The sequence below is a fragment of the Ciconia boyciana genome, chromosome 19 (assembly GCF_034638445.1).
Source record: "Ciconia boyciana chromosome 19, ASM3463844v1, whole genome shotgun sequence".
Classification (NCBI taxonomy): domain Eukaryota; kingdom Metazoa; phylum Chordata; class Aves; order Ciconiiformes; family Ciconiidae; genus Ciconia; species Ciconia boyciana.
Window position 1 is genome coordinate 3,452,633 of NC_132952.1, and position 22,449 is coordinate 3,475,081.

Here is a 22,449-nt window from a genome sequence, read left to right on the forward strand (position 1 = left end):
AATAAGTTTCCTCTCCCATGGAAAAAGTGAGGTGTCACTTAACTATCTTAATTGCAGTATGGCCTGTCCTGTGATCCTGGTGCTGCACGCCCTGCACTGGACATTATTACATTTCCCTTTTGTTTCCTGCACTGATGGCCTCGTCTCTTCAATTTCCGTCTTAATCCAACCGAATTGCAAGGCAGGGAAAGAGAAGCTTGGGTAGGGTACAGCATAGTCTTGTCAAAGGGTTTAGTCACTGGGAGGTGAAAGGAATCCAAATCCAGCCTCTTACGCAGAACAGGACTACAAAGGCAATAAAAACAATCAGCTCACAGTCTAGCACTCTTCAGCTGCAAAACGGCAACAGGAGAATGGACATCACTGGAAGGATGGGCAGCAGGTAGGGGCACCAGTTAGGACAGATCTATCAGCAGAAGGAACGCACATGACACCAGCCCCTAGGGTTACAGTTCTTCTCCTTACAGGGCTGAAAAACAAGGATATCTCATCATCCTGCTGGGGACGTGTCACCCTCAGCTGAGCTCTGTCCATGTACCACCCTCCTCCTCGCAGGGATCCACACACGGGGCTGCCAGCAGCACCCTTGGTGCTCTGCCTGCTCTGGGAAACTGGTGCTGCTTTCTAATGGAGCTTCATGTCCCCACACCTCCTATCCCATACCCTGGGATGCTGGGGAAATATGTCCATTTCCCAACCCTAAAAGCAGTCACAGTATGCTTTTTGTAAGAACCTGCTGCCCTGTTAAGACTCCCAACAGGGGTTTTGCTAGGCAAATGGCCAGCAGAGCATGGGCAATGCCTGGATCTTGGCTATCCATTGTTATAAAGCCTAAAGTTCATATTAATCTTGCCAGGGTGATGATACTGAGATACCACAAGCACAAGTGAGCTTTATAGCTTCAACAACGATGAGCTGAGTTCTGACATTTTACACTCCATTTGCTTTGGCAGGACTGCGAGATGGATAATAGAGGGCAGAATTAGGCTTTGAAAATACAACAGCTACTGTAACGGTCAGCCATTTTATGCAATCTACATACTTCCATACATAGTACATGAAATAGTGCACAGAAATCTCCCTGTCTTAGAAAAGTGTTGTCGAGGCTGAAGTCAGGCCCCTACATCTCATTTATCTGCTGTGGAATATGGCAGATGGAAAAGGAACAAATCAGTAAAAGAAAGGAGTATCTGTGGGTCCAGGTTATTGAATACAATCCTGGAATATTAGACTGTTTCACGGGGACAAGTCACTCAAAGCTAAATATTGCACACCTGTGACTGACACTGTGTTCCTCCGTTTCTTGCTGCTGGGTTTGTGCCCCAGAGGTTGCTTTACAGATGTGCTGAGGTCTCGGGCAAAACTCAGATCAAGCGACAGAATGTTTTTGCACAGACAGCACCAGAGAATACTTAGTGGGTGGGGGGTGAAAGGAAAGAAACAAAAAATAAAACAATAACAGATCCTAGTTATCTTAAATTGGACTCTCAATATTAATGAATAATTCTGGTTTATCTTCTCACACTTTCTCAGTTTACAAAGCGAAGTTATGCCCTGGCACAAACACACACATACACACCCAAGAGCAGTAGTAAGAGAATACTTGTAACTAATTAGTGAATTATACAGGCACTGCAGTATGGAGTGGTAATTTAAAAAAAAAAAAAAAAGCTATCAGGAACATAGTTCTTTCTTAATAGCACAAAATAAGAATGTCTTGGGACACACAATAATACAAAAAATGAGTACTGCCTCCATGTACCGAAAAAAGAAAGCACTGGAGAAAAATAGGGAGTGCTCTTATAATAAAGGGCTTCATCGGAACACATGCAGAGTTGGGCTGACTTTGGGCTATATTAGGAAAAAGTAGCATTTGAGCTTGACTTCACAACCTTGAGAATGTCCTTTCTAGTATAATTTTGGTATCTGATCATGTGAACAGTTTGTGCACATGTTTGTACACAAACACCATGTTAAGACATTTAAGACATGAGAAATATTTTATCGTTCTATTATTATTTAGAAACTGTACTCAGGAGATTCTTTCAAGATCTATATTCATATTCAAAGTCAACAAATTATTACTAGACTGAAATATTCAACTTGCTCATATATTAATTCTTATTTCTACTTAGAATAACAAGAAACATTAGGAAAATGCAGGATAAGCAATATGCTTCATGATTTAGAACTCTCCTACAGTTCTGTAAAAAAAGATTAAACTTTAGTTGCACCATATGCACAAAGACAACGCTGCAAGAGGAATTTGCAGCAAATCTGCATTTTTGTAATTTCTCATTTAAGCATCGGCAGTTTTTAGCTAACCTTGAAAACTTCAGCTCTCAAAGAACAAATAAATACTTTTTGTTTTTAATATATTAACCAAACACTTCATTTTAACCCCTCCCAAAACACACATATACACAAATTCATTCATTCTTCCTTGGGGCCAAATTCTGATACCTTTGCTGAATAACACCGAAAGCCATCTATCTAAAGTTCTCGTCGAGCAAGTTGCTTTCTTGTATGACGGTACAAGAAGATGATTCCTGAATCTGACCATCTCTTCTTTAAATTTTATTGATGTAGGGTCAAGCCTTACCATCGATGTTTAAAGAAATCCCATTGATCTAAACGTTTAGCTGTTAGTAGAGACTAGTGTTTTTCAATGGTGCCGAAGTCAGTTGTCGTGGGGGACTGGAGGTACTCGCTGTCCCTGCAGAGCCAGTCTAGAAGTTATCGTCTGCATTGAGGTGCAGATTGGGGCGCCTCTGTTGTTGGCAACATACAAATACAAAGTCTCAACGGTGATATCACCTCAACAGCAATGGGAAAAAGAGAAGTGGCCCAAACCTGGGATTTTCAGCACACTCCATGGTATGCGGTGGCTGTGCATATTCCATATATAGAAAGAAAGTGTGCATGATACTTTAGGTGTCCTAAAAGTAGATTTATCTTCAGCCTTTACTCTCCACCAAATACTCATCTGAAAAGCCTATCGTTTTCCCTGTAAAAGGTAATTTCCCTATGGAAAGCTTCTAACTGAGCGGAGTTTAGAGCAGTTTCAGGGTTGTTTCCCATCTCCGTAAGTCTGACCATAGGGGTCTCTTGAAAGAAAATTGCTAAGAATTTCCAACTGGACTATGTAATCACAGCGCCTGGTATCAAGAGGAGGGGGGGTGACATGAAATCACTGACTTGTGACATACATTCCTCAGCAACAGCAGCTGCTGCCTAATGACAGCTAATAAAGGGAATCTTCCCTTGACAGAGCTGCATGCCTGCAGTGGGACTGGAATGTGCCCCAGATAAATCCACAGATAACCTAAGAAGCAGAGATCACACCCAAAGAGTATAAAAGACAAGCTTTGGAAGAGAGAGGATAGGACAAGGAAGAGAGAGACCTGAAGAGACATCTCAGAAGAAACAGCTTGAACTTCCCTATTCCCAACGAACCCAGCACCATGGACACTAAAGGCTCATTTTCCTGTGGCTTCCTCTTGCTGCTGCTCATCCAACTCCAGGCCAGCAGAGCCAACCCTATCTACAGCCTCAGCCCTGCCAAAGAACTGGCCAGCATGGAGGTGAGGACTCTCTCCTTTTGCAAGGTTAAACTTTTGGGGTGCTTAGCAGAGTGTGAGGTGGTGTTTTTGCCTTTCTTTTGCATGATCGGATAGCCACATCAGCAATCACATGCCGGGGGACAAAGTCTCAGCTCTTCACAGGGGTTCAAAGAAGCTCTATAGAGCAATATGCTCCAGTGCTGGGTTTACTTGAGCTCCTGGGTAGCAGTAGGAAACAAAATTCTGATGTTGTGGGATGTCTGCTTTGGGTTTTCGGTTCTTTATCTCTTAAAGACCCACCTTCCTGGGAGCAAAGTCCCAGAGAGGGAAAAAATCATCACAGTAGCTCTATAAGAACAAACAGAAAACTTTCAGGCGGGCTCCTGCTTATCCCACTAAATGGCAGTGAAGCAGGACAGCCATGCGGCTCTAGCTTTGTGGATTTAAGAGAACTGGCTGCATGTGGATGGGAGATGAGGAGGTAAAGTGGAGCACCCAAAGTCAAACTTTTAGAAAAGTTGCTAGAGGAACAGTATGATCATTTATTGTGACTCATCCAGAAAAGCTTCTAGAGCTATGAAATTACCAGGTGCGTATTTTAATGAATGATAGAGAGCATCCATCGTTGCAGCACAGTACAAGCTTACGACTCAGTCTTGCAAGATGAAGTCCAAAAGCTCAAACCTTTCCTTGGACTGGTACCAGTGACCAGCTTCTCACAGCATCAGACCTTGAGAACAAACTCCCTAAGATGAGTAGGACAGTGTCAGCCAAAGCTAAAACTGCCCCATGCCTCTAGGCTGTTTTCAGCAGCTAGCTGAGAAGAGTGGCTTCCAAATGCATTCACTGTCAAGCAAGCCATAAGGCTCACTCCTCTCCACTCTACTTCTAGACACGGACAATTCGATTCCTCTAATTGGTTGAGCTGCCCTTGAGGAGGTTATCTGATCACTGTTACCCAAAGCTTTAAAAATTATAGAGAATGGTACCCAGGAAGAAGTCACACAGCAGACATAAATTTAGCATACAGGTATTTTCAGGGAGATGTATGTTACTTTAAGGAGCAGCAATCCTCTAACTCCTGGGGCAGAGATTAGTGAAAACACCAACAGCATCTCCAAGTAATGCCCATTGAAATAGCCAGGGTGACAAGCAAGCAGATGGTCTTAGCCAAAAAAAAAGAAGAGAAAGCCAACTGCTGGCAAGCAGCATTGCAGGCAACTTCTGAGAACGTGGGAGCGCGCTATGGATTCAGAGGTACTTTGAGATTGTGTACCACTGGTGAGTTGAGTAGTATCTTCCTGTGCAACTCAGACCTTGTTTTTTTTCTCTGCCAAGAGCTCTTCTAACCTTGCCAGTAAGATACACTTTGGTGGAAAGCAGCTTCAATCAGCTCTCAGCTAGAGCTACCCATAGGTGGAATTAAAGTGAACAGGGATTTACTACAGAGGACAGAGCTCAAGTACCACCAGCAACCCTGGGATCCAACCTGACAGTCTCCCTAGGGCTGGCTATGGGACCACTGATGAATGCAGAATCGGATGACTAGAAGAGCTAGCAAATGACTACAAAACTAGGAGTTTCATGAAATTAATCCTTCTCTTGTAGGCTCTGCTGGAGAGACTGGAGGATAAGTTTGCAATGATTGAAGCCCTGGAGTCTAATCCTGACCTGCAAGAACGCAAAACCCAGGAGGAGATCCCACCAGAACTCATAGATGACAGTGATGACCAGAAGGCTGAACCCAGGCTAGCACCCAGCAACCCTCTGTCCTACAGGGACCCCTTCCTCAAGAGACTGAGGGGGCTGCAGATGCCCAGGATGATGAGAGATTCTGGCTGCTTCGGGAGGAGAATTGATAGAATCGGCTCCCTGAGTGGAATGGGTTGCAACGGTGAGTCCCGCCTAAGCCATTTCGCTGAATAGAACAGGTTGCATGTGTGTCATGCGACAAGGGAGGAGCAGGTTCTCATTTAAGTCTTTAATAAGACACAGTTTGAGAAAGGAATTAATTTTAGCCTAATATTTAAGCTAGTACTGGTTTTTCAAAAGAAACCCTGTGTCTATTGATTTGGTATGTAAAAGCACTGCTGACAATGGTGGCATATACTGAGACAGAAACAGATTCTAGTAACATTTATTTCATGTTTGGCTTGCAGGTTCCAGGAAGAATTAGGACAACCTCCCTATACCCTACTCTGAAGAATGCTTTACAGTACCTGTTCCTCCCAAGATGAAAGCCAGATGCTTTCTAAGCTCTTCAACAGAAAGTGATTCCTATTTTTATTTATTTATTTATTTATTTATTTGATGTTTTTTAAAGAACATTTCTTACTCTAGCACCAAAAGACCATCTTTAAATAAAACTAACACATTAGACATCTATGCTGGACCTCTCTCCTGTCTGTTGCATTAAAATTTCTTGTATTTTCCTAAAGTCAGAAGCCTGTTTTATTGGTACTCTGGTACCCACAAGGCTGGATCTTACACAAGATGGAGGAAGTATGAACTTGGTAGAAACAAAAATTAGTTTTTCACTAGAGTTTTTCCCTCTGCACTAAGAAATTATAATAGATCAGCAAGAAAAAAAGCTTGCTCAACATTGAAAGACCAACATGAGTCCTCCTATAGACAGGGTTTCAGTAACAAGAGAGTCCTTTTGCTGGTATAGATCATTCAGTCAAGGGAACTGCCACAAATCCCTCACATAAGCAAAATTTGTGTGAAAAGAAATAAGAAAAATCATAACACTCCACAAGTTTCAAGATAACCAGAGGGAGGAAAGGGAATTCATTGTATATGCTTTCTAGCACTGACCAAATAAAGGTTACAAGCGTCAACAGAAAGATACATCATTAACTGTGTCTTGTCTCACTCTGCATGTGGCTGAGGTGCTGATCCCCAGTGTTTCTTGACGGATCCTCAATGGGCTTGAATCCTATCATGGCATTTCTCATGTGAGGGCAGGTGGGATCACTCCAATTACAAAGCAACTTGTACATAACATTTATCACTTTCTGGGAATGGCCCCTCGTAAAGTTGTTCTAAACATGGCTAATGGGAACACTGCAAGTCTGATGAAGGTTTCATTTAAGCCTTTGTAGCTAGATTTCACATCTATGATCTGAATTTGGTCCACACGACATTCTCCCCGCCCCCAAATAGGGTTATATTGCCAAGACCACGTTCAGTTAGCACCACAACGACCAAATAGCTTGGATTCCCAAGTAAGCCACAGCAATGGCATTGAGCCCAGGCTCAACGCAACTGTCCTGTGATTGCACATACCACTACAAACTGTGCTATTTTGAGCATCTAATTTTGGGTCTTGTTCCCAGCACCCATTACTCAAGCACCCTGGAAAGCTCGTTCAGGGCCTAAGAACACCTGGAGCACCTCTCCTGTGAGGACAGGCTGAGAGAGTTGTGGTTGTTCAGCCTGGAGAAGAGAAGGCTGTGGGCAGACCTTATAGCAGCCTGCCAGTACTTAAAGGGGGCCTATAGAAAAGACGGGGACAAAGACAAGGAGTAATGGTTTTTAAACTAAGGGAGGGAAGATTTAGATTGGATTTAAGAAAGAAATTTTTTACAGTGAGGGTGGTGAGGCACTGGAACAGGTTGCCCAGAGAGGTAGCGGAGGCCCCATCCCTGGAAACATTCAAGGTCAGGTTGGATGGGGCTCTGAGCAACCTGATCTAGTTAAAGATGTCCCTGCTCCAGCAGGGGGGTTGGACTAGATGACCTGTAAAGGTCCCTTCCAATCCAAAGCATTCTATGATTCTATAACACAGCAGCACCAGGATAGACTCAACTGCAGAAGTCTAATTCTGACTTTGCTTATGCATATGTGCATAGGGAGAGGAACAATACTTAGTCAAGACAGGCTACAGGGAAGCAGAAGTGTCAGAGCCATGACAGTTGCTGACAACAGCTCTCAGAAACCACAGCTACAGTGAAACCGTAAGTTTGAGTGCTGAATGGCACACCACTCCTGCACATGCCTGTTTACAGCTAAGGCTGCTGTAGCACTTTAATAGGGCTTATGTCACACATCACATTTCTGACAAGCCGCCCTCCCAGTCACTCCCTGTCCTGCTGACATGGCCTCTGAGAGGCACCTGCATGCTCCCTGCCACACTGAGCCTTGTAATTCTTCCCTAGGGAAGAGGAGCAGAAGCCTACTCTGAGGGAATCATTTTGCTCCACTCCAACGGGAAACAACACCTAAGTGTGATACAAATCACATGTCAGAGCCTCTCCTCCCAGCAGCGCCAGCCAAAGATAAAATACTCTGTGCAATAGTGCCCACATAGGTTTCCCTGGCAGGAGAACCAATTCCCAGGTCAAGACTCCCAGCAGCTACAATGAGACACCTCTGCAGTGAAAAGCTACAGCGACTTTGTATTTACTCAGAGGTGGTTTCACAAATTCACGTGGTGTGAAGTCACCCTTTGGGGAGCCTTTGTGGGGACAATGGGGCTTTGTCTTCTCAAACAGGCTTTCCAAACACACCCCTGAAGCCATGTGTTTCCTGCTGCAGCAAGATGGGAACACGCAGGTGGATCCCTCCACGCTAGCAACGGGCAACAGCCTGACTTCCCATGTGCTGCTATAAAGGAAAGTAAGAACAATCCTCATACTCTAACAATAACAGCCCTTGCTGGAGCTGAATTTTACCCAGTCAAGCAAAACTTGCATAGACACTGTAAATTGTCCCTCCCTGTCAGCCCCTCAAGGCACAAAACACTAATGAGTTCAGTGGAATGTGCTAAAAATGGCAAGAAGAGTTGGCGCTGCCTGACCCAAAGCCAGGTGGGTCCAGTATTAACAGCAAGCCAGTTCCTGGTGGAACAAGTCTGTATTGGCTTGCAGACAGTATGTTAATAGACCCTGCGGTCTGGGAGAACCTGATTGAGAGTAGGCAATCTAGGAAAAAAGTATCTCTGTGGCTGGATTTTTACTGCTACTCCCATAAACACACTGAGCTGTAAAGCTCCCCCAGGGAAATCTCACAGTCAGGTCAGAATAGGACTGCACACAGAAACAAGCACTTGGAAAAGCTGAATGGGAGAAACTTAGCACTGATCAGCTCTACAGGCAAAGAGCATCACCCCAAGGACAAGCAAAGCTACCACTGTTGCTGTGGAGCTGGATCAGAGAGGGCAGGGAACAGGCTTGGGAACAGCCAGTCCCAAACAAGCACACAGACAAAAGCAGCCCACTGCTTATGGAGAAAGCAAGGACATCTGAAAGCTAAATGTCTCTCTAGAGCTGTATTGATTGCTTTCTAAAGAGGGTACAGAAAGTCTGTGGCCAAGATGGGGCATATAGAAAACATAAAAGGCTCCCCTAAGAACTTGCTTTCAGCAAGGCCAGGAATTTCAGCCTCTAGGTGCAGAAATGAAAGATCCTGGAGTAAGACAGCAAGCAAATTAATTTATCATCTGTTTTACAGAACAGCTACTTACGCTATGACCCAGCGGTATCAATGGCAAGTGCCACAGCTCTGATCTTCACCAAAGGTCATCAGGCTGACCTTTACAGCAGGGGAAGAAAAGAGGCACAAGCAGTTACCACAGCATGGGATGCATTACACTTTCATGCTCTACTTTACTTTGCAGCAACTTGGACTTGTGTTCATGGCTCAAAGATTCAAAGGACAGTCCTGTCATCCCATATACACATCAGGTGCTAACCTCACAGCCTTTTATTTCTTCTTCTGCTGCTGTCGCTACAGTGGATTTGCACAGTTGCACATCCTATCCATGAAAGGATGCAGGTATGCCTTTTAACTAGGCCCTGCTCTCTGCCAACAGTAACCAGTTCTGCACAGACCCATGTCTAAATGTGAGTAGCTTCCTTCAGGTTTGTAGTGGATCCGCCTTTGGTGCCTGTAAATTTTGGAAACTAATCCTGGTAGAACTTTTTGGAAGAAAATATGGGATTGGACTGGAAGAGAAACAAGCAGTACCAGACTCTTGTGAGGGCATGAACTGGAAATATGTTAGTCTTCAGTTCTTCGTTAATTCCTACTAAGTCTTCACACCTATCCTAGATACATCTCAAGTCTTCTAGAGAAACTTCCCCTAGAGGAAGGTAATGTTGGTGACATGTCAATAATAGTGCATGAAAAAGGCTAGTGGCCATGCAACCAAACAAGCAGTTCAGAGTTTTGCTTTAGGAACTGTGCTGTGAGTTAGCCCCAATACAGGGAATCAGTGTAGCTTGCAATTGTAAACAATTCAGAAACAGTCTAACCACAGGATGCCTTTGGCACAAAGCTATCACTGCAAAGCAAGAGCTGATGTCAAAAGCAGCTAATGCAGGTCAGGTTCCAAGTAACTATTCAGCACTGAGCATGGGGCAGGGTCCTGAAAGCCTGCCCTCCTCCACCCTGTCAGGCATCAGAATGCTTTATAAACCTTAATCAACCCCCCCACAACACAGAACCTAGGATGCATCCAAGTGCTCATTGTGCAAAGGAAGAAATATCCCAGTGGGATCAGAGAAGGACCAGGCTAACACCCTCCACCCTGCTCTAATGACATTTGCCACCTCCTGCAACGCCAGACTTCATACTCACTTCCTAATAGCTGCTGGCAGTAACCCTGACTGGCAGTGCATAATTCAGCAGCTTTCTTTCCTTTGAACTTTGAAATACAGTAATTACACTAGCATGCTTCATGCACACGGTAAGGCATGAGACTCATTTGGAAAAGTGGCCTGGTTGGTGTGGGGGGTTTTGGCAAATTAGATTTGAGGGTTTCTTTCCCCCTCAGACACTGCACTATCCCTTTCCAGCTTCCCACTAGATGAAATGTTTCACTGAAATCCCAGTCTGCAGGCAAGAATGCCAAGAGAAGCTGTCACCACTGCTTTGTTTCTCTAAGAAATCACATGTGAAGTATAGGGCACACATCCTCCGCTGCTGCAGGGAAACACAGAGCTGTGCCAATTTGCATAACAATCTGGCCATATCCAGCTTGCTTGATTTACTTTCACTGAAGCTTGGCCCCCAAAGGCCTTTGCTGATTGACATCTGCTTGATAACTGTGTCCCAGTCATCCTAGGTAGCAACTCTTTACAGATGACAGTACACTGGCACCATGCCCAAAGACAGAGGCTACAAGCAGTAGGCTCATACGGTTCAGAATTTAGCAGAAAGCCTGTTGACAACTCTGCCGTGTTGGGAACAGCCTCTCCCCAAGTCTCTCGCATGCTTACCCAGAGGTACAGCTCCCATTAGACAGTTGGCACCCAGTTGTTCAACACTTGTCTCAATTTTCACACCAAAGAAGAAAGAGTCCAGAGGCATTGCTGAGAGATAAAGGAAGGGGGATCTTTTCTGGTGCTTTTCTCACACCTTTGAGGTGTGAAACATCTTGAAACAAATCAAGAACGTTTCTTGCAGCAGATGTCCCTGTGCTGTCATTCCCTGCTGGAGCCGAACCATTGCCACTCCAGTGATAGCTGCTATGGACAAATAACTTTAAAAGGGAATCTTCTGCTGTCTCCGATCCCCAATCCTTTACCAGAGTAAGTGATAGAATGCAGTGGGCTTTGTCCTTTGAGTCTTATTCCTGCCATCATTGTAAGTATAATGTGAAGAGGTCTCAAGATCAGTCTCACAATGAGGAGAAGGAAAACGCCAGAGTGAAACAAAAAGGCAGGAAGAAACTTTAAGACCACAGGATGGGCTCTTGTACCTCACTGCTGGCAACCAGAAACAGCTGCTGCCTTTGGTCCTTTTCACTGATCACTTGTAATAGTTTGAGGTCAGCCTTCCCATCATCCTATCTGAAGCAAACAAAAGGAATTAGTACGACTGGGGTTCCCAGTTCAAAGAATCCTAGGGACATCAGTTCCCCTCTCAACAGTACAACTCTCCCCTTGTAAACAGGAGGTTATACCATGCCTGTATTTTGTTTTCCTAGCAGCAGATTCTATCCCTGAGTGATATACTTCCACAAAAAAAAGGACAAGAATATGGTTTACAGTTGTAATCATAGTTTGGGGTCTTTTATGACGGAAGGAAGGAAGGAAGAAGGATTTGTAAGACCTTCCCCCTACCTTCCCATCTCCTGAATGCTCTCTTGGAAAACCAGCAGAATCCTGTATAGAAAAAGAAGCAGAGTTGGGAGGAAAGGAAGTTTTAAGAAAGCAGAAGGTAGTGAGAAGGCAGCTAGGGTCAGGCCTGCTATGCTGGGAATTGGGAAGGAGCAAAAGAAAGAGAAAAATCAATGTGTAAAGTTGGCCACCCCACAGAGAAATTCTCTAGTATAAGCATCAAGGAGCTGCTGGGGGAGTTAGCAAGGGTCTCAGGGTTGTCCTGTCTTTTCTGTTAGTCATGAGTTCTTCAATGCAGTATTGTTTTCTATGCTCATCTAGTCAAACTGGTATATAGGTTCCAGTCTCCTAGATGCTTAAGAATCACTAAAACATGTTACACCATACATGGCCCATACAGCAACTCATGCTTTTATTTCTGCAGTTTTGAAACAGCCTGGAGAAAGCGACATCCTGCTTACTTTTAAACAGTGATCTCAACATCTAAACCTCACAAACTGACACCCCTCACTTCCCAGATGGTGGTGGAATTCACTGCCATCTCATTCCAGCTATGAACAAGCTTTTTCACACACTGCGTTTGATCTACAGCTACAGTGGATGCTGAAGAGGCTGCGTGTATCCCACTGCTGCTGAAAAGCGCTTCAGCACCCTGGACAAGAAGAGCAGCTTCATTCTCTCGTCTTACACTCGAGCGCGGCCAAAGCTGAGGGCAGTCATCCCGTTTCTTCCTGTGTGTGCTGCGTAACACACACCTGCACGTGTATGCACACATGCTAAAGTAGGCAGCTTGTATCCTGCCAGCAAAGCAAAGCAAAAATAAAAATAAAAAAATCTCACTGAACAACACTAAATTCTTCCTCTAGATACACAGTTTACAGGTACGGGGATCATGACACATGGTTGGATTTAATGAGTATAAACCTCATTAGAAAGTGATTTTAATCTAAACATGAAGTTCGTTGCTTTAAGCATAAATGTATTACACAGCTTTTCTAGTAACCACCTCTATCACTCATGATAAAACGCAAGACAAACTGCCACGTATAACTGGTTTCAATCCCTCCTTCTTCAGGCAAGAAACCTTACTGCTTTTATTCTCTGCAATAGGAATCACCTTGCATATAATCTTGACACCCAAAGCAGCCCTGAAGCTGACAAAGGTTCTAACCAAGTGTCTGGTACCTGCATCAGTCCAGCTGGCTGCTTTAGTTAGGTTTGGCTGCAATGAAGTTGCCATTACACCAAATTGTCAAGCTGTGTCTGTAAGCATGAACAGACACACCTCTTCCACCCCTTTTTTTCGGGGGTGGGAGGTGAGAAAGTAGACAAAAGACAGTCTATTTCCTCCTTTACTGTTATGCTAAAGTGGCAGTTGACATACCTCAGTTTTAGGAAGGAGATGCTTCTTTCACTCCCTCCTACATTACTGCATTTATGACCGAAGGCAGTAGCAGAGCTGAAGCAGAGTTCCCCCCGCTCTTTTCTCCTGATGACTCTCTTCTACCCTGATTCCTTGCTAGGAGCACAGCTTAACTAAGACCACCATGGCACTTCTTATTTAGCTCCCAAACACAGATTTTTCTGCCATCCCCTCCCAACAGGTGCTTTGACCTATTTCAGGCTCTCCCTGTCATTACATACACACCAAGTGAGAGACTGAGGGCAGGAGCCAGACGAGCTGCTGGCTAACTTCGTATTAGAGTGCACCAGAGAGCTACTACGTGCATCCTGGGCAACACAGCTACCTGATCCAGAAAAACAAACATGGAAAGGCAATGAGCTTTTGGGTCAGATATTTCTACAATGCTCAGAGACTGTACTTACTCACATTTTTGGCCTGTAAGCATGTGATGAAAGACCAAAAGACAAGTTCTTTTCTGTAAGGTAGACAGCAGGACAAAGCAGGAAAGATAGCCAAACTAAATAAAAGCTAAAGATGAAATTAAGATTTTTCAAATCCTGGAGAAGCCACCTGTAAAACAAGAGATGCAACGCTGCACTCTAAATGTCTTTCGTTAACTTACTGGGAGGGAGGTGGAAAGCAAGAGTTCTCAGGTAAGAAAAGCAGCAGTCGCCTCTAGCACAATGTGCAAAATTCAGCTCCTTATCAAGCATTTGGTAATTCCCTCCTTTTAAACAGCTGTTGTGAGAGAACATGGGACTAGAGTGGAAGCAACCTAAATGATTACACTAATTTCTATCTTTGTCCAGCCTCGGAGCGCCTTCTGCACAAACTGTTAGATCCAGACAGCTCATAAATAGCAACTACTCATCTACCTCAAATCATGTTCTTGGATATTGCCATGTTCTACTAGTTTTATTATAATAAAGGGCAAAAATAAGACAACACTAGAAACATCAAAAGGCCTTGAAAGTGCTGAAGGAGACACACAAAACATTTTGCTCTCAGACACGTTATGGTTACACGAATACTTCCCAAGTGCCATAGTTCAAATAAAAATATATTCATACAAATTTAAAAAAAATACAATTTATATACACTGTGGAATTAGCTTACATCATTTCATAACAAAAAACAGTGCAAAAAAACAAATGGAAAGGTAAGTTGCTACCATTGGAATGGCTCACAGTAAGTTAACAATTCAAAACTGCATAATTAACACTGCACAGGAAACCATGAGGCAGGGGAGAATGCCCCATACTACCCCCTAACTTTTGCCATCAATACTCATCCAGTTCTTGGTTACTATTCCTTTAGTGTTGCTCTGAGTAAAAGGTTACAGGCACCTATGTTAGAAGTAAGTTTCTTGGTAAATCACTAAGCAACCAGAGCCAGAGTAGAAGCAGTTAGTGTGTTGTAAGAAAGGAATTAAGTGACCAAAGTGTGAGAACAAGACTGATTCAACACGAGCCCCTTTGCATCAGTCCTCAGCAGAAAGGAAATGCTGCATCTCCAAACGTCATTCCCTTTCTGCAGGCTACATAACAGCGATTGCACACTGAGATTTCCCTTTAAAGCAGCTGACAGGGTCACCCACCATCCTCATTTAAAACTTCTTTACTGAAGGAGTGAAAGGGATGTGTTTTCCAGCTGAAACGTTTGAGTAAGATAGATGCATAGGCAGAGCAGACAGTGCTGACAGCAGGCTGAAGGCAAGTGGCCTTCTCATGGGGAAGGGCAGCTGGTGCTCAGACAAACCTTGACAAGATTTTTTTAGCCTGTCTTGTCTGTATTGCCTAACTCCAGGCCTCCGTAGCGATGACAAGACATCCAGCAGCAAAATATACTGCTGCAGTTTGTGTACAGAAATAAAACAGGACATGACCAGCTCAAGGCAAACAATCTAAGGAGCCCTATTCATGTGCAGGAAGAGAAGGAACCTTCCACACACAATCACTCAACATGAGCAAGAAGAAAAAGATTTGTCATGGAGAGACACAGGGCATTCTTGACAGGTGCTCTGACAGTATGGGATTGCTAATTCCACATTAGAGTGACCTGAAATCCCATCAAAACAGGATTCCTGTGATTTGTAACTGCCCATGAGCACAAATCCTTTGAATGAAAAGTAGGTTAACAGAAGCGCATTTCAAACCTACAGTCCAGCTTCAGGGAGTGCAAAAGGGTGCTGGAAGTTTCTTGGGATAGCTCAGTGCAAGACCAGAGCTCAGGGAACACAGGCGTTTTAGAAATCATCTGCAGAGACTATGCAGAGAGACCAAACATCCTTATTCTACTTACAGGGAAAGAACTTGCAAGTGAAGAGCAGTAGCTGATGCCAACTCATATGCACTAAGGAACATGCCACATCTGCCTCAGCTACGGAGTCCAGGTCGAAGGCACAAGATGGACACTGGCTGTAGGAAAACACCTTCGCTGTACTCTTGGAAGTTTAAGAGCTTGCATGCCTTATTTGAAACGGAGCTAGTATATTCAGAAGCCAGCAAAACTACTTTAATGGAGGAGACAAGAGCTGTTGCTGCCAGTTCCACAGTAAGAAAGGGAAAAGAACGAACGTATTCCCTGCTCTTTAGATAGGTCACTTCCCATGCAGCCCTGGGGAGTGGCCATCGTTAACAAAGGGTCCTGGGACACACACAGCTTCCTTTGCAACAACTGCCACTGCACGTACCACAGCCCACTCCTTCCTTTGTGGAAATGGTATAAATCCATTCCTTGAAAACAGACAAAGATCTGCCCTTCCTCTCTTAATAAGGCAGCGGGTGGGAAAGAACCCTAAGTGAAAAAAAGGCCTCCAGATGTCAATGGAGAGAAACAAAAATTAAAATCTAAGTGCTTACAAACAGCTTTGCTAAACCCAAACTTTCCAGCTGAGCCATGCCATGCACTGTGCAACAAGGATAAATTCTACCCTAAAACTTGGCCTCAGGAACCACTCACAAGACCAAATTTTCTTTCATCTGCTGGACAAAATTCAAGAGCCTCCCATGACTCTGCTGTCTTTATTGCAAGCACAGCCAGAGAATACATCTGTCTACCAGCTATCTGGACTGCAAAGACTCCATGAACACCTAAGAGTTCCAGTGACTTAAAGAGCCCTACATCAAGACCATGGCTGATGACCTGGGCACAAAACCTCCTCCTAACCCTAACTGTAGTAGGGCTCAGCAGCCAGCAGTTTGCAGAGCAGTGCCCTGGAACAATCAGCTTCCACAAAGTCAGTCAAAGAGGCTGTTTTAAGAGATTTAGTGTTTTGACACATATAAGGAGAGGGCACAACTTCTTCAGGCTTAGTCAGGAAAATCTTCAGCATAGATGAGTTCCTGAATTCAGAAAATACAATAATGTCTGATTTCCTTCTGCTGCAACTCTCATCTAGCTAGCTCCTTATGGCAGACAACAGGTTAACTGGAATGCTCAGAGGCTGTGTAGAAGCTTTTCTGGGATACATTCCCCATGTTACTTGGCCCAGTCTCTTGGCCGAGAGAATGCTCTGTGCTTTATCAAGCCAATCAGCTTTGCAGCCCCTGGAGGCACAATGCTGGCTTCCCACTGAGGGTTATCTGTATGCAAAACTCAGGAGGGCAGGTGCCTGCTGGAACAATACAGGTGCTGGCCAGGATGGTACCTGCTAAAGCAGTGAACTGGCTGCAACTGGCTTCTAAGTGCTGATTTTACCCTTACAGATATTCAGCCGTTGCAGTTGCAAACATTATCCCAAGCATTTTTAGAGCACAGACAGCCCCACTTATCACCCCGCAGCAGATCCTGCCTGTTAGTCACCAGCACCAAGTATCCCACCTGTATGGCAGCCTGAAGTTACATCAGCTCCTCTCATGACACAGAGATAATTCAACCAAGCCCAGAGACAGGGCATCAGTTCTACTTGCCTCCAGAAAGCAACACTTCACCATGCTCTGAGGACATGGGGTTCCCTGGTCTCTAACCCTAGCTAGAAAGGTGTCCCAGGCTCTCACTGTTGGATCAGTACAAGGACAAAGTGCCTACAAATGCCAAGAAATGCAGGAGTGTCAGGGTAGTGACAAAGTGGAGTGCCACAAAGTGCCTTAGAAGAGTCTCTTAAAGGGAGATAATAGAAATAGCTAACAGGGAAAAAGAGATCTCCCTACTCTGAGATGCTCTGCAAAGGTATTAAATATTTATAATCCCAAACAGTAACTGGAATTGAACTGTTTTGAACTCCTGATTTACCGAGCTGCTCTCAAAAGTCAGCTGCTGTCAAAAACATCACAGCAAGGATGCTTCCCCATGAAAGAAGGAGAGAAATTAGGAACAAATGAAGCCAGAGTGGAAAAACATAGGCAACTGGGAGCACCTGCAAAGAGAGGTGTATTTCCAAAGAGTTGGGTTTTTTAATACTGCCCTTGAGAAAAGCCATCTTCCAGAGCAGCTATTTGATAACTGTAAACTTCCGTATCTCCTCTCAGCCTTGACAGCGACCCCCTTCTCTCACAAATAAGGCAACAGCTGCAGGAACAAGGGAGGAAGAGGAAAAGGGAGACATACAGGAGGACAGGGAAAAGATGCTGCAGTTCTCTGCACAGGACACAGTGGAGCTAGATGGTTCTTTTTTCCAACCCTTAAAAAAAACCCAAACCAAAACAAAATAGCAGAACATACAGTGTCAGGACAACATCTGATGAAAGGAGATAACTGGGGCACAGGAAAAGAAAAAACCTGGATCAAGAGTGGTCAAACCAAGTGCCTGAGACCAATCAACAGCTCTGGGCTCAGGCAGCTCCTCTAATTCACTGGCTAGCAAGGTGTTTTCCAGCTCCCCAGGCTTGATATGCGTGTCAGAAGCCAAATGGCAAGTCTTGGGCCTTGTGGGGTCCAAGCAGAATGCGAGCGCGTGTGCAGGCTTGGAAGAGGGAGGTAGCCACACCGACAGTGGGGCAGGGTGGGCAAGAGCATCAAATGGTCTGATAGTGTTGTCTCAGTCTTGCCTGCAGAAATTCGTGGGTCAGGTTGTGCCGAGTGATTATCCCAACAATCTTAAAGAGGAAGAAAAGAGGAAAAAAGATACAAGTCAGTATCACAGATGTGCCACTAAGAGACATGCATGGTAGAGCTGTTGTTCTTTCCAACCCCCAAAAAAGAGGGAACCTGCAAGCAGTTCTTGACCAATGCTGAACTAGAGTGGGTTCAAGTTCAAATCTCACGCAAACAACGCCCCTCCCTCTCCCAGCACTTATCTACAGGCAAGACACTGCTTTAACTACACCCAAACAGACAGCTTAACTGCTGCTATCATGTCTGGACACAGCAGTAGTTACTCCTGCCTAGGAAGGGAAATCCTGTCCATGTTACAGAGCATATGGATGTAACCAAATCCTTTGGAAAGTGAAAACTGTAATTGGAAATAACACAGCTGTCTCTAATGGCTTCATTAGAGACATTTCTGGTATGCCACATGACATGACTGCAGATAGCTCGTATCAGATACATTCTAGGAAGCTCTAGAGACCAAAACAGAGAAACAGTAAAGACTAAGTGGTGACTGCACACTGGGCATCACTAGCTGGCAGGTCACGAAAGGGACCCTTTCCCAGCCTGCTGGGGAAACAGTCAAACCACACATTTCAGCTGATGAAACACCTCAGTGATTTTACACTTTGAAAGACTTTAGAACTAGGCTGCTCTCTAGTACTGCAAGAGCACCTTGTACTAAATATGGAACAAATCAACACCTCTTGTTTTCAACCAACGGGCTCTGCAGAGTAGCTATTAGGAACCCCAAGAGGCAGAAAAACCACTGCTGTCTCATAGGGACAGACCAGTTCAGGCTTAAGGGAAATAGTTTCTCATTATGTTTATAGGAAGTTACTGACACCTACTGACTATTCCTGAGCATTGTAGATGGCAAAGAGACAAACACAGTGAATCAAGCATAAACCATTCAAAGACTCCTTTATTTTGCTGCTCCTTTGAGTAAGAACGGAATGCAAATTCCCTTCCAGCAGAAAAACCTCCTGCCCCAACATACAGGAAATTCTGCCCTTGGCCTTGAATAAAGCTGTCAAAGAGGAAGCCAAATTAGTAGCCTCTGATGAGCTCAAGGCCTCTCAACAGGTACGAAACAGTCATGCTGCCAACCTGAGGCAGGTGAAAGTCTGCATGTTCTGCCCTTTGCAGGGAAAGCAGGAAGCAGGCCTGGACACAGAAGTTGGTAACAAAGTCTCAGTAATCAACAATGCTTCAGGGCCTTAAGAAGATCACATTCTGATCTCTTTAAAGCATTTCTGTTTGATATTTAAAGAGATCTTAATTCTCCCAAAGGTGGAAAGCATTGCAAAAAACACAGTGGCTTCCTTGCTCAGCCAAGACAAAATGGAGACAAGGACTCACCTCTCCAACTGCGTTCACAACCGGTAAATGTCTGAGTCCCATTGTCCTAAACAGGTTGAAGACTTGTGACACATGAGTATTTGGAGAGACAGCAAAGGGTGATGGGTTCATGTATGGGGTGACATCCTAAGAAAGAAAAACAATTATATTATTTACAAGAGGAATTTCACTATCTCTGGGAATCACTAACAAGCAATTCCTACAACTCCTCCAATGCTCTGATCTCTGGACAGGGTATTGGACTGTGGGCATCTTCTATTTCCCCACAAATATGAAATTATTTCAGGAACCTGAATTTGTCACAGTTTGTTTGAACGCTGTAACCCATGATCTTAAGAGCCTAATGCTGCAGAAAGCCTCTGAGCAGGATAAATGCAGGTCCATGAAAATAAGAATGTATATTAAAAAAGCACTTTGGCCTAGACACCAACCTTCCTGTCACAAAGACAATGACAGGCCTGCCACTGACTGAGCCGCGAGCACACAGAGTTCCAAACAGATATCAGCAGTTTGCCTGTCCAATCTCACTCGGGCAGGAGTCTAATCTAGAAGGAAGTTAAACTAGACAGGCAACATCTTATTCTGAAAGTAAAGCACCTGTGTGCAATGTTACCTCATAGCAGGTGTCAGGCTTGATTTCCACATGCAGACAAGGCTGACTGAATGCATGAGAAGTACAGAATGTTGGTCCCTGCACCCAAGGGTGGACTTAGACATGCTCTCAGCTTTTTTTAAAGGCCTGGGACAGTCCTAAACATATATCAGGAAACACTGTCACACTGCAGGGTATCTCTTACCACTATCATGCGAGGGTTCAGCAATGTGAGGTCCAGGTCATGGATATCTGGATATCGGGGGTAATCCTCTGACATCTCTGCATGGGACAGACGAGGCTGACTTGCACTCTGCAATTAAAACAAATCCCACTGAACTGATGTGTCACCATGCCAGACAGTACATGGGCTGCAAGCAGCACAGCAAGCGGTGCCTCCCAATTGCTCACCCAGATCTCCTCCTTCCATGCCCACACATACAACATCTGCAGAGGTACTCCTAGCAGCTCATCTCAGAATGCAGCAGTGCAAGTCCAAACCTATACAGGCGTTTAGCTGAGAGAGCAACGGATCTGCTCTCCAACCTCTGACAGATCTACGCTCAACACTGGAGGGCAGCAGCAAGTCAGCCGTGTGGAAGATGGGCCTCAAACACAAATGCTCATGCTGATCTCAGTGATACAGCTGACACTCTCCTGCTAAGACCTCAGTACGCAGCAGTAAAAACACACAGTATACACTACTGGTTGCTCTATTTGTATTTAATATCTGTCCCCCGTTCTCCAGTTCTGACAGGATTGCACCTTCATGGAACAAATGGGTCTGTCGGTTTATTTTTTTAAACAGTAGCTGTCCTCTTTTCCTGGGGGTGCGTAAACAGAAATTAAATTCTTTTTATTCTAGAGCTGCAAGGGAGAATTCACATTATCCTTCTGCAGATTTTAAAACACAGATGCCTTAAAGTGTAAAAATAGGTAAATTCTTTTTGGCAGCCCATAAATATTGTTCCCAGCTTCTCAGCTGAGAGGGTAGGGATGTCTCTGCTACAATTCCTGGCTAGGAAGACTCACCGACTGGCTCTCGGAGTAACAAACACCCCTGACAAGGAGGGTGACGAGCTGTGAGCGCAAGATCAAGCCATGGAAGGTCAAAGGTCTGAAGCGTTCCTCCATGGTCCACTCTTCACTGGGAGACTGGTCAGGGTACAGGTTGGGGTAGGGAGTATATCTGTGACAGATTTAACATATTATAAGTTGCATGAACTTAAGGAGAGACACATACCCCCGCCTCCAAAACAACAACAGCTGTTTCAGCTCTTGGCAACCTTCTCCTGAACATTTCAGGGACTCTAGCAAGAGACAAGCAAGAGTTTCCTCCACTAAACAAAACAGCAGAGAGGGGTCAAGAGTCATTGCCATGGGCAGCATATGACAGCAGCAGCAGAATGGAGACAGTCTCCTAACCCTCAATTTCAAATCACTTGCTACTAAAGCAATTTTCAGTGCCAAGTTCTTCAGATTCTAATAAAAGCTGAAGCATCTGGCAAAATATCAGGGTCAGGACTCCACTCATAAGAGTCACAATCACTAGGTCAGAAACTGATTCACTATACTGGTCTTCTGCTTGGAAGCAACTGCAATACAAGCGTGGTGACTCAGCCCAGTTCCCAGAAAGGTGGTGTCAGTATTATGGCACCAAGTCATTAGCTCTTCTCTTGGGAGAAGTACGCTTTGCAGAGCCGACAAGAAGTGAGCTTTGCAAGCTGGTTTTTGCAGACAAGCAGGCATCGATTTTTACAGACAAGCTATTTCCCCAGGTATTCCATCCTGTCTAGGAAATATTTCTGGATAGGTGTTTGAAGGAAATTTAAGTTAACAGGTTGGACACCATCAAGCCATCAGCCTAGGACTTGGTCACAGGTGTGAGCCCCAGCACTGGCTGATGAGACCCGACAAGTCACTTCTCCCAAAACATGGATACTACCACTGTTTCCTCTGACATATGGAATGACAGGGACTGTATGAAGCATAACAACACATCTCAACATATGGAAACACCCTGTTTCCATACGTTTGTGCCTACCAGGATCTCACCTTCTCTCTAGCATCTGTTGCAGCAGATCCTCCTTTTCTGGTGGCTCCTCCGTTGCTATGTGCTCATCACACATGTTACGCAATTCACTTGAAGGGTAGGATTTCATGGACTGACTACGCTTGCGCTGCTCTCCAGCACGGGTGAGGATGCTAGATTTCTGGACACAACAAACAATTTTCAGATACCCTCCCCAAGCAGGTCAACAGTTATCCAAGAGCGACTATGAACTATTTTATCGTAGCTTTACGTCACCAGACAAGGTTTTCCTTACTCAGTGCTCCTGCAGTACTTGTAAGAATAGGACTGTACTCTCCTTGGACAGAGAACCTGGAGTTTAGGAACTCAGGCACCCTTTTTTGCTAGAGCACAAGTATGCC

At 44.6% G+C, this 22,449-nt stretch overlaps 1 protein-coding gene across 3 annotated transcripts in view; it reads right to left on the minus strand.

The window, feature by feature from the left end:
• Positions 1 to 22,449, minus strand: part of CLCN6 (chloride voltage-gated channel 6) — a 42,181-nt gene that overhangs the window by 8,291 nt on the left and 11,441 nt on the right. For 2 of the 3 annotated variants that reach the window (XM_072884148.1, XM_072884150.1), the window contains exons 19-23: positions 22,072 to 22,229; positions 21,049 to 21,205; positions 20,222 to 20,329; positions 19,425 to 19,550; positions 13,921 to 18,070 (exon numbers count right to left, since the gene is read on the minus strand). In XM_072884148.1, the coding sequence (XP_072740249.1) occupies positions 17,990 to 18,070; positions 19,425 to 19,550; positions 20,222 to 20,329; positions 21,049 to 21,205; positions 22,072 to 22,229 (630 nt within the window). In that variant the 3' untranslated portion in view covers positions 13,921 to 17,989. Of the gene's footprint in view, positions 1 to 13,920; positions 18,071 to 19,424; positions 19,551 to 20,221; positions 20,330 to 21,048; positions 21,206 to 22,071; positions 22,230 to 22,449 lie in introns of those variants that run through there. The other variant, XM_072884149.1, reaches the window with a different exon arrangement.